The sequence below is a fragment of the Garra rufa genome, chromosome 22, assembly GCF_049309525.1.
Source record: "Garra rufa chromosome 22, GarRuf1.0, whole genome shotgun sequence".
Classification (NCBI taxonomy): Eukaryota; Metazoa; Chordata; class Actinopteri; order Cypriniformes; family Cyprinidae; genus Garra; species Garra rufa.
Window position 1 is genome coordinate 117,683 of NC_133382.1, and position 12,384 is coordinate 130,066.

General features: G+C 34.3%; 1 protein-coding gene across 1 annotated transcript; it reads left to right on the top strand.

Annotated features, from left to right (window-relative positions):
* The first annotated feature begins 148 nt into the window (after positions 1-148).
* On the top strand, positions 149-10,483 carry LOC141298325 (palmitoyltransferase ZDHHC17-like). The gene is made up of 7 exons (XM_073828827.1): positions 149-267; positions 1,868-1,930; positions 2,078-2,171; positions 2,354-2,437; positions 4,926-5,083; positions 5,239-5,333; positions 9,054-10,483. The coding sequence occupies exons 4-7, from the start codon at positions 2,377-2,379 to the stop codon at positions 9,190-9,192; spliced, it is 453 nt and encodes a 150-aa protein (XP_073684928.1). The 5' UTR covers positions 149-267; positions 1,868-1,930; positions 2,078-2,171; positions 2,354-2,376; the 3' UTR covers positions 9,193-10,483.
* Positions 10,484-12,384: the final 1,901 nt, after the last annotated feature.

Consider the following 12,384-nt stretch of genomic DNA (forward strand, 5'->3'; position numbering starts at 1 on the left):
CAGTCCTTTCTTTTAAATAGGGTCTTTTCACTGAACGATACATTCAAAACATTCTGATTCAGTTCATTGGTTCAAAATTGTATTAACCCTGTTGATTGTTTTGCTGTGTCATACTGAACATAACTTCCTTAACCCTAAACACATCTCCCATTCGTCACCATCCACCTGCCCTTCCTGCTCAACAGTCTGGCTCTCTTCTACAACTTTGGCAAATCTTGGAAATCTGACCCTGGTATCATCAAAGCATCCGAGGAGCAGAAGAAAAAGGTAAAATTTCAAACCTTAGACGAAATGTACTCACCCTCAGGTTATACAGGATGTAGATGAGTTTGTTTCTTCATCAGATTTGGAGAAATGCAGCATTGCATCACTTGCTCACCAATGGATCCTCTGGAGTGAATGGGTGCCGTCAGAATGAGAGTCCAAACAGTTGATTAAAACATCACAATAATCCACACCAGTCCATCAGTTAAAATCTTGTGAAGTCAAAAGATGCATGTTTGTAAGAAACAAATGTCAGACCGTCGATTCTATGCAAAATATATGTCTATAATCCATAATAACACTGTGGATTGCTTGTGAATTAATGTCATGTTTCTATCAACTGTTTGGACTCTCATTCTCACATTACCCATTAAACCACACATTTATTGGTGGACTATTGATGGCAATGCTATATTTCTCAGCAACCATCCACTGTTAAGACCAATGCTTTATGCACGTCAAACCGTCGATTTCTGTGCAAAATATGTGTCCATAATCCATAATAACACTTCCTGCACTGAAAAAGTCGATCTTCTTTTGTCCTCTCACATCAAAATTAAACCACACATTTATTTTGGACTGTTCTGGCTTGTAAACAAATAAGCTATTAAGACGTTTTTAACATTAAACCATCGATTCTGTGCAAAATATGTATCCATAATCCATAATCACACTTCCTCCAGTGAAAAAGTCAATCCTCTTTTATTCTCCCACATCAGATTCCAACAACACATTTATTTTGGACTGTTTTGGCTTGTAAACAAATCCACTATTAAGAGGTTTTTAACGTCAAATCGTCGATTCTGTGCGAAATATGTGTCCAAATAGGTTGTTTACAAGCCAAAACAGTCTAAAATAAATGTGTGGTTTAATTTTGATGTTAGAGGACATTCTGACGGCACCCATTCACTGAAGATTTATTAAGTGATGCAATTCTATATTTCTCAGCAACCATCCAGAACACCAATGCTTTAGGCACAAGAAAGCACCATTTCTGTGCAAAATGTGTGTCCATAATCCATAACAACACTTCCTGCACTGAAAAAGTCGATCTTCTTTTGTCCTCTCACATCAAAATTAAACCGCACATTTATTTTGGACTGTTTTTAAGACGTTTTTAACATTAAATCATCAATTCTGTGCAAAATATGTGCCCAAATATGTTGTTTACAAGTCAAAACAGTCTAAAATAAATGTGTGGTTTAATTTTGATGTGAGAGGATGAAAGAAGATCGACTTTTTCACTGGAGGAAGTGTTATTTTGGATTATGGACACATATTTTGCAATCGACGGTTTGAAAAATGTCTTAATAATAGATTGATTTCTTACAAATACACAGCTTCTGGCTTCACGAGGTGTTAATTGACGGACTGGAGTGGTGTGAATTATTGTGATGTTTTTATCAGCTGTTTGGGCTCTCATTCTGACGGCACCCATTCACTGCAGAAGATTTATTGGTGAACAAGTGATGCAATGCTATATTTCTCCACATCTCCAGAAAGCAACCATCCAGAACTCCAATGCTTTATGCACAAGAAAGCACCATTCACATTTTCCTTATAAAACGTAATAATGCTCTACTGTTTTCTTCTCTCTTTTTAGACTATAGTCGAATTGGCAGAAACAGGCTCTCTGGATCTCAGCATATTCTGCAGCACCTGTTTGGTAATTATGGCTCTTTTCCATTCTGCTCACCGCTGCTTGAACACAGTCAGTGTTGGCCCGCTGATAACCAACAGTCTGATTTGCATTGCAATTTCCATCGAGGCGCTTTCACATAAAGCACTCACTTTAACAGCCTGTTCTCCACAGATACGCAAGCCAATCAGATCGAAACACTGCGCCGTTTGCAATCGATGCATCGCCAAGTTTGATCACCACTGCCCGTGGGTCGGCAACTGCGTAGGTGAGTTTTTCAGTGGTTGCATCTTCCACACAAGCTCTTCAACCTGACATTAACATGAATAATCAGAGATGTTCTGCCAGGAAATTGTTCACTTTTGTTAAGAAAACCCATTTAGCATCCCAAAGGCTGATATGAGTCATCCCTTTCATTTGTTTGTTTTTCTCCTCATTGTCTGCGGACAGGAAGTGGAAACCACCGCTACTTTATGGGCTACTTGTTCTTCCTGTTGTGTATGATCTGTTGGATGATATACGGATGCATTTGCTGTGAGTATACTTGACTTGCATGGTTTTGTACGATTAATAAGATGAGAAATTAATCTAAACTTTAATAAGGTAATAGTATTATTATTCACGACTGTGATGCATGCACAGAATTAAAGTGGCAGCGCATTGTTTGCAGTAAATATGAACAAGTATTGACATGAAAATGTCATAAATACACCATAAATGCATATAATGTATAATCAAAAGTCTACTGTGTTTCAACACATAAAGGTTTTTGGCTAGGTTTAAAGGAAAAGAGCATTTTTAGATAAGCAAGGCAATAATATATTATTCGTGGAGGTAGGAAAACAACGTTCTTTATTAACAACAGGATTGCTTGTAATAAATATTTAAATGGAAAAGAAAAGGCATTAGAACTGACTAATTTATGTTTGTGATAACATAAGCAGTTTAAATGTTTTGCCACTTGCTTGGGCAACCTAATATATAAATCTAGAAGTAAATGCAAAAGTAAAAAGCATTGAATAATCTGTTGCTTATATTTATTGTGTTTAATTGCACAATTTAAAAAAATGCACTGCATGATCAAACATTTAGGTGAGATAAATATATATTCTCGAAAATGCTCTGCTCCACCCCTCAAATTAAAAAACTGATTAAATGCCTAAAAATCCTGATTGGAATTTCACTATAAATAATTCTACATGATAAAAAGAAGGCTTTAAAAAGATTGTATCAGATCGGCAGATACTGCTTCCTGTGACCGGCCTCAAAAATCCTGATTGGGGCACCCCTACTTAGTGCAATACATGGATAGTTCACCAAAAAAAAAATTTCTGACCTTCTGACATTTTCTCAATTATTCCTAACCTGTAAAAGATGATATTTTTAAGAAAACAGTTGACGGTACCCATTGACTTCCATAGTATGAAAAGAAAAAATACTATGGAAGTCAATGGTTACCGTCAACTGTTTGGTTACCAACATTCTATAAAACTGGTCTAAATGAAGAAAATATGATATTTAGACAATAAGAAAAAGTACATATCTTCATTCTGTTCAAAAGTGTTCACCCCTGGCTCTTAATGCATCATTTTTCCTTATAAAGCATTAGTCAGTGTTTGAACCTTCTGTAATAGTTGCATATGAGTCCCTCATGATCATACAGTCATTGTTGGAAAGGGTTCAAATCCACAAAAATGCTGAAAAACCACAGAATTTGTGGGAGCTTAAAGATTTTTCTGAACACCAGCGGACAAAGTACTCATAAACAACTATCACTAAACAAACAAAAAAAACACAGCTGTGGATAATTTTATTTTGAAATAAAGATATTTTGAAATAAAAAGTTGACAGTACCCATTAACTTCCATAGTATTGCAAAAAAATACAATGGAAGTTAATGGGTACCATCAACTGTTTGGTTACCAACATTCTACAGAATGTCATCTTTTGTGTTCAGCAGCTGAAATAAACTTTCTGAATTTGAAGATCAGGGTACATTTAAGTTATTAAGCAAATGAAAAAAACGATATTTAGACAAAATAAGAAAAAAAATCTTCAATCGGTTCAAAAGTGTTCACACCCGGCTCTTAATGCATCGTTTTTGCATAAAAAAGCATCGGTGAGCATTTGAACCCATGTAGTAGTTGCATATAATCATACAGTCATAATACACAAAAATGCTAGAAAACCACAGAATTTGTGAGACCTGAAGGACTTTTCTGAAGAACAGCAAGCAGGTTAACTGTTCTGGACAAACAAGGGACTTGTTTAGTTATAACTAAACAAAAAAACACAGTTGTGGATCATTTTATTTTAAAATAAAGATATTTTGAGATAAAAAGTTGACAGTACCCATTGACTTCCATAGTATGTAAAAAAATATGTGACCCTGGACCACAAAACCAGTCATAAGGTAAAATTTTACAAAACTGAGATGTTTACAACATATGAAAGCTCAATAAATAAGCTTTCTATTGATGTATGGTTTGTTAGGATAGGACAATATTTGGCCGAGATACATCTATTTGAATATCTGGAATCTGAGGGGGCAAAAAAATCAAAATACTGAGAAAATCACCTTTAAAGTTGTCCAAATTAAGTTCTTAACAATGCATATTACTAATCAAAAATTACATTTTGATATATATTTATAGTAGAAATTTTACAAAAAATCTTAATGGAACTTGATCTTTACTTAAATTCCTAATGATTTTTGGCATAAAAGAAAAATCAATAATTTTGACCCATACAATGTATTTTTGGCTATTGCTACAAATATACCCCAGCGACTTAAGACTGGTTTTGTGGTCCAGGGTCACATATAATGGAAGTCAGTAGGTACCGTCAACTGTATGGTTACCAACGTTCTACAAAATATCTTATAAATAAAAACTAGCATGCATTTTGTAAGATCCCTCTTATTTTGGTCAAATAATTAACATTTAGCTGATTCCGCAAGGTTTTGACTTCAACTCTATGTATAATGTTGATGAACTGAACGTGATTTGGTCTGTTTGTGCAGATTGGAGGATTCACTGTGCTACCAGCTACACTAAAGACGGCTTTTGGGTCTACATCACCCAGATCGCCACCTGCTCGCCGTGGATGTTCTGGATGTTCATCAACAGTGTGTTTCACTTCATGTGGGTCGCTGTGCTCATCATGTGCCAGCTCTATCAGGTAAGATCTAAATCTGTTACTAAAGCAAGAGAGCTGCTCACCTAGACTACATTCCCTTGAGGATCTTTTTCAGTTTACACGCTGACCTGTAGAAATTGAGTCGGCGCACTACGGTTTTTGTGGGTTGATGTGTATGTTTTATGTTTTCTCCATAGATCGCTGTTCTGGGCATCACTACAAACGAGCGCATGAACGCCAGAAGATATAAGCACTTTAAAGTTACAGCCACATCCATCGAGAGCCCTTTCAAGTGAGTGCTTTAAAGTCATTTCTGGTTGAGCTGGGAACAGCTTATCTATACAGCACTGAACCATAAATATATTTTATAGAGACATGCTTTGTATATTTATCATCATTACTGTCTGTAGAATATAATCTATGTGAAACTTACTGTTGCTAACTTAAAAAAAAAAAAAAAATATATATATATATATATATATATATATATATATATATTGTTGCTTCTTTAGGCACCAAATTGGTGCTTTAATTAGGCACCAGCAATGAAGAGAAAAATCTGATTAGATCGAGTAAATTATCTCAGGAATTATTCATGTTTGTAATTATAATTATGTAGAAATTTTAAAAAGTCTAAAAAATCTAGAAAAAAGTTTTTTATTAATATACTGTTGGCAGTGTTATCATAATTTTTTTTGAATAAAATATAAATATTAGATTAAAAACATTGCGCGAAAAGGAGAAATAAGTTCTATACTACATTAGAACTATTTAGAAATATTTGAACAATGTTTAATAAAAAAAGATGAAAATGTTCATTATGAACAAAATGTAAATAATAAAAGCTAATCAAATACATTGAAAAGTTCAAATGAAAGCAAAATATTAATAAAGCGTATATTCATAATAGTGAAGTAACAGTTTTGGATAATAATTTAATGAGAAATTTAAGTACTAAAATTACTACTTATATAATTATAAAACTTGAACTAAAAGTCAAGTAAAACTAAATTAAAACTGCTCACAAATATTTGAAAAATGAATAATAAAAATTGCAAAATGAATAGCACCCCAAAAATTTTTTTTATTAATATATAAAAATAAATTATTAAAAAATATTGGAAAGCTGATTTAAAATATTAATAAAAACATTTTTTTAGATAATAATAAAGTCAAACTAAAATAAATTAATTGAGATAAAAACTATTTAGAAATATTTGAACAATGAAAATTTAATAAAAAAAAAACTGAACATAAAATAAATATTTTAAAATATTACAAAGCTAATTCAAAATATTATTAAAATATCTATTCATAATTGTATTAAAACTTGCAAACAAGTAACTAAAGTTGAAACCCACATTTAAATTGAGATCAACGAATAAAAATTGCAAAATTAATAATGCACAAAAAGTAAATTTAAACTGAATACAAAAAAATGTAAATTGAATATAAAATATATATTGATAGTAATTACACTTTCAGGTAAACTACTAAAATTACCAACTAAAGTCAAGAGATAATAGCTATTTACAAATATTTGAACGATACCAGTTTTTATTTTTATTTGTGATTAGTAATATGCATTGCTACGAACTTCATTTGGACAACTTTAAAGGCGATTTTCTCAATATTTTAATTTTTTTGCACCCTCAGATTGTAATTTTTTAAATGGTTGCATCTTAGCCAAATATTGTTTTATCCTAACAATTTATTTAGTTTATTTATTTAGTTTTCAGATAATGTATAAATCTCAATTTTAAAAAATTTACACTTATGACTGGTTTTGTGGTCCAGGGTCACAAATAATTACCCTGGAAATCCAGAGGTCTCGCGAGAGCACAATTTGAATTGTCTCTGCAAGACACTCTGGCATCGAGCAATGATCCACGTTACTGCATTACGTAAGAAGTTCTGGGAACCAATCAAATCGTTGTATCTGATGTAGGCGAGTCAGAGGCGAGCTAAGCTGATGACGACAGCGCTCCGACGTCTGGAATCATTAGTAAACAGATGAACACCAGTTGTTTGAAACGGCTTTGGCCGCTACAATGAACGAGTTAGACTTGGCTTTCCATATAAAAGAGGAACAGAAAACCGCGCTCGAATCGTTCCTGTGTAAGAAGGACTTTTTTGCTGTTTTGCCGACTGGATACGGCAAGAGTTTAAAGGGTTACGAAACCCCAGACAACTTTTTCTGAGATTTTAGCAGAAGTGTTTGTGTTGCAGATCATATAAAGCAACGATGCCATCTGTTAATATTAATTGTTAGAGATAACTGGTTAATTTTAAGAGTTTTTTTGCGCTATTTTCATCTTCCGGGTTTAAAATCTACATTGTGCTGACGTCACCGTTTGGGACTATAGACGGTTTCATCGGGCGCACGCGCCTGGACCTAAGTTAACTTCCGGTCTGTGTTTGTTTATCTGTCTGGTTCGTGTCGCGGGCTACAAACGCAGCTAATAATGAGTAATGAAGTTGGTCTCAGGTTATTGTGCTGTGGTATGTGTTTCCCAAACATTTATTTATTTGTGGCGACCTGCCACGATATAAAAACCGACTGATTTTCCAATAGACTTCGTTGAATAAACGTAATGCACGTTTAAAAATCAAACCGAGGCGTGGGTGTTTTTATATCACTGTATTTCTGAAAAAATCAGTCTTTAGAAAATGTCATTTTCATTTCATCCTGCATAAGGCAGCGTTTTTAAATTAAGAGCTGCTTTGTCTATAGCCATTACCGATAATGTTGATTACCGGGGAAACCATTGTTTCTCGTGCTTAAAGCACCTCCTGCTGGCAGAGGATGAGTTTGCATTTTTAATAAATCAGTCTAATTTACGCAGCCAACATATTTCGCTTGTTATTAAAAAAATAATCTACTCTAGAAGGATTTAGCTGTTGTTATTGATTCTATTTGGATGTCTACCGGAAGTTAAGTTTGGGCCACAAAAGCGCGCATGCGCAGTAACGTTTGTTTATGTTGTTGCCGTTGAAACCGTCTATAGTACATCGATGACGCGTCGGTGTCTCATAAATATTCATGACTCTGCGTGTTCTTATCCTATGAGAAGTCAATTCGCTTAATTATTCACGACAGCGTGTGCTGATTTGCTGTGGCAGGCGCTTCAGACTATGAGATTGCGTACATTAACCGAGAGGAACGTTCATGGATGAAAGAGAGTTCGGCACACGCGATTCATTCATAAAGTAGGCGTAAGCGGTTTTTCCTTGACGCAACCCATCAAAAGGCTTATATAAACGCGGCAAAATAAACCTTAACAGTTATTAGAGGTTCAACAGCGTGTTCATATATGTGACCCTCGACCACAAAACCAGTCATAAGGTTACATTTTACAAAACTGAGATATATACATCACATGAAAGCTCAATAAATAAGCTTTCTATTGATGTATGGTTTGTTAGGATAGGACAATATTTGGCCGAGATACATCTATTTGAAAATCTGGAATCTAAGGGTACAAAAAAATCAAAATACTGAGAAAATCACCTTTAAAGTTGTCCAAATTAAGTTCTTAACAATGCATATTACTAATCAAAAATTACATTTGGATAGGTTTACAGTAGGAATTTTACAAAAAATCTTCATGGAACATGATCTTTACTTAATTTCCCAATGATTTTTGACATAAAAGAAAAATCAATAATTTTGACCCATACAATGTATTTTTGGCTATTGCTACAAATATACCCATATATTCAAATGCATGCTTGGTGCCGCCCCTCGAGTTAGACACTTTTCACTGCTCGATGCCAGACCCTTAATCTTAATAGATTAGGGTCTGGATTTTTCCAGGCTAACAAATAATAGTAATAATAATAATAATAAAAAAAAAAAAATAAATAAATAAAAACTTCAAAAGCACCTAACAGCATTGCTAAAAAATCTGACAGTTCAGTCAAAACTATGAACTTCTCAAGATTTGTTTAGGAAGTCATTATTGTCAATGACAGCATTGTTTTAACGTGGCTCCTCTGTTTTCTCGCACAGTCACGGCTGTATGAGGAACCTCATAGATTTCTTCGAGCTGCGCTGCTGCGGTCTGCTGCGGCCCGTGGTGGTAGACTGGACCTCGCAGTACACAATAGAGTACGACCAGACGACCGGCTCAGGATACCAGCTGGTGTAGCGCGGCGAAGGAGCGGCGGAGCGTGAGAGAAGACGGAGCGAGAGGGAGAAGAGGGGAGAGGTTTTCCTGAAGTGCTGCTCAACCGGGACCATCTCCTTCACCGAGACTGCAAACCTCACCCAGTCAGGATAACGCATGCTGTCATTGGTTACCGTCACCGACTCCACCCGCCCACCGCACCCCGAGACGCCGGGACACGAGGAACAGGAAGAGGAGGAGTTTAATCACATCAGCGGCGGATGCGGTCCTCGATTGTGGTTCGTTTCGCACATCGACCGCTTTTGGTTGCGTTCGTTTTACTTTGGTTTTCTTCCTGTGAGTCCTTTTTGTTGCTTTTAAAGAGATATCGGATCTTCGTCGTGTGTAAGAACTTTGGAACTTTGTGTAGGGATGAGAATTAGCATAGCAAAAGCGGTTTTAAGGAATCGTTCTAGAAAAATTAAACTTTTATTATTATTATTTATTCATCCTTGTTTCGCATCAAACCCGTTTGAGTGACTTTCTGTACGGCAAACGCAAAAAGAGATATTTAGTAGAACGTTCAGGCTGCTCTTTTCCATACAATTATATTATTTATTATTTGATGTCCATGCTGAAAGTTATACACATGCGTGTTTGATACAACACGACGATTTGTAAATAATAACAATGTTTAATTTTTAGGTGAACGGTTCCTTTAAGCCGCCTCGATCTTCGTCTGATCGCGAATCAGATCAAAACAGGCGTCATATAGACACGCTTTCATAGAGCGATGCCCTGTTTAAAAATAATGTGACTTAACATATTTATTTTAACCTATTTATGTAGTATTTTTCAAAGAGTAACTATGGTATCATGAGGTGATTTTACAAGTCTTCATTTCAGCATATATGTACATTTGCAGCATGTTTAATAGTTTAGGTGGGGTGGATCCTACGGAACGTGTCAAGATGATGAAGCCGGGTCATGTTTGAACTCAAAATCAAAAGAAGAAAATATTAGATTATATTATGGTTTGAGAAAATGAAGCTAGGTTTTGCATTGTAGTATTGTTTTCATGAGAATTAAACACATTTTCCATACAATTCTTATTACCATTATGCACAAAAGCTTCCTCGTTACTGTAATTAAATATCAAAGTATTTATTGCATACTGCCGTAAATTATGTTTTTTTTAATCATTGTATTACAGCCTTTGTTTACTGTAAAAATGTTTAAAAATACTGTATTGCAATGTATTTTTGTTACAACAAAAACAGCTTAACGCATTATGGTAATGAGCATTGGGAGGGAATGTGCTGGATTTACATAAAAAAAGATATATATATATATATATATATATATATATATATATATATATATATAATATATATACATTTATTTATTTTATAATTGTTTGTTTATATATATTTATATAATTAAATAATTATAAAATACATATATATGTAAGTAAATGACAAAATATTATATATATATATATATATAAACAATATATATTGTGAATTTTATATATAACTTAAATTATAAAAGAAAAAATATATATTTATTATATAATTATTTAATTTTATATATGAAATTAAATAATTATAAAAAAATATTTTATAATTATTTAGTTAAATTATTTAAAATATATATATATGAAATTAAATAGTTATAATTATTTCCTTTTATATATATTAAATAATTTACAATATATTTAAGTTTTTATAATTATTTAATTATATATGTAATTAAATAATTATAAAATACATATATATATATATATATATATATATATATATATATATATATATAATTATAAAATAAATAAATAAATATATATATATATATATATATATATATAATTTTTTTTTTTTTTTTTAAGGTCTAAATGTGACCTCGGTACATTCTTGACGCGTTTCTGAGATCAATCCAGGTGCCCTCTGAATTTACAAGAAATAACACGCTCGTATGTGAACCTCTATATTTATTATGTATGTGTAGTTTTAGAAAGCGTATACATTTAAAAATGGAAATGCTGTTGAAAAGCCATTAAGTGGACCCGATAGCTGTATGAACTTAAAGGAAGCTGCCGTTCAACACGCCAGAGAGGCTCCTTCCGTCTTTGACCTTTTTTTTTGGTTTGTTTGTTGTTGTTTTTTTGTGGCAGCGGCATTATTGGTCTGCCCACAATGCACTGACCTTTTTTGGTTTCGTTCGCCGTTACTGAAGAAACAAGCTGGCTTCCCCAGCGCCGCCGAGGGATCTTCATGTTTACGTAAGAAGAGGAAGCTCCTCCCCCTTTTTTGCTCTCCTCCGTTTCCTCTTCCTGCCGGTGTGGCGGATGACAGGATGAACTGATGTAAAGAATGTGCATCTGTACATAAACGATGAACTAGATCATTATTCTGTGAGTGACTTTCGTTGGTTCGTTTTTTTATTTTGGTCCGTGTTAGTTGAAGCTGCTCCTGATTTTTTTTATCTTACCAAAAAGCGAAAACGACGACAAAAAAAACTAAAAGAAAAAAAAAAATCCCACTATTATCCAAGTGTATGACTGTAGCTTTTAGTGGCGTCTGGCACTGCTGTGTATAGACCTTTGACCTTGCAAGTCTCCACTGCATGTGTAAAGCCTGGACATAGTGATCACCCTTTCATCCGAAAGACGCCCCATCTGTAAATAGTGAATGTTCAGTATTTGCCACCGGGTTTTTTATTTTCAATTCCTTTGTTTTTACATTTAAAACCTGATGTGTGTATCGTTCTTGCGTGTCCCTCATCGCTCCGCGGCCGATCGGAGCCCCGCAGATGTATTCTATCTGAATGTCCCGTTCTCGTTGATTAATATTCAGCCTAAGGGTTTCTTTTGTATGTTTGATTGCTGGGTTTGTTGTACCACTGGATGTACAAACTGTAAATGCCAGAGAAGTAGACGTGAGCGAGGTGAACGCGGTCGGCGGTCAGGCATCCATTCGAACACGTGACACTGTTTTTAGAGAATATATTCACTCTGTTGTTCCTCTGCCTTTTACGGTTTGGCCGGCTGTTTTCCCACCATGTGAAAAGCACATGCTCATCTCCAGTGCCTCAGCTGAGATCAGGACGTCACCCTACTCTGCTTCAGATGTAACTTATTGGGCATGGTTCAATTTTAATGGCTTTATTAATAAAACATTTGAAGGTGAAAAGCCTGTGAGTTAATTTTCAATGTCACTACAGAAGCAAAGTGCACTG

Bases quoted from the DNA above. Each gene is read 5' to 3' on its own strand.
- LOC141298325 (XM_073828827.1), top strand. From the start codon at position 2,377: ATGGGCTACTTGTTCTTCCTGTTGTGTATGATCTGTTGGATGATATAC. The intron at 2,438-4,925 runs GTGAGTATACTT...CTGTTTGTGCAG, and splicing joins GATATACGGATGCATTTGCT to ATTGGAGGATTCACTGTGCT. The intron at 5,084-5,238 runs GTAAGATCTAAA...TTTTCTCCATAG, and splicing joins TCATGTGCCAGCTCTATCAG to ATCGCTGTTCTGGGCATCAC.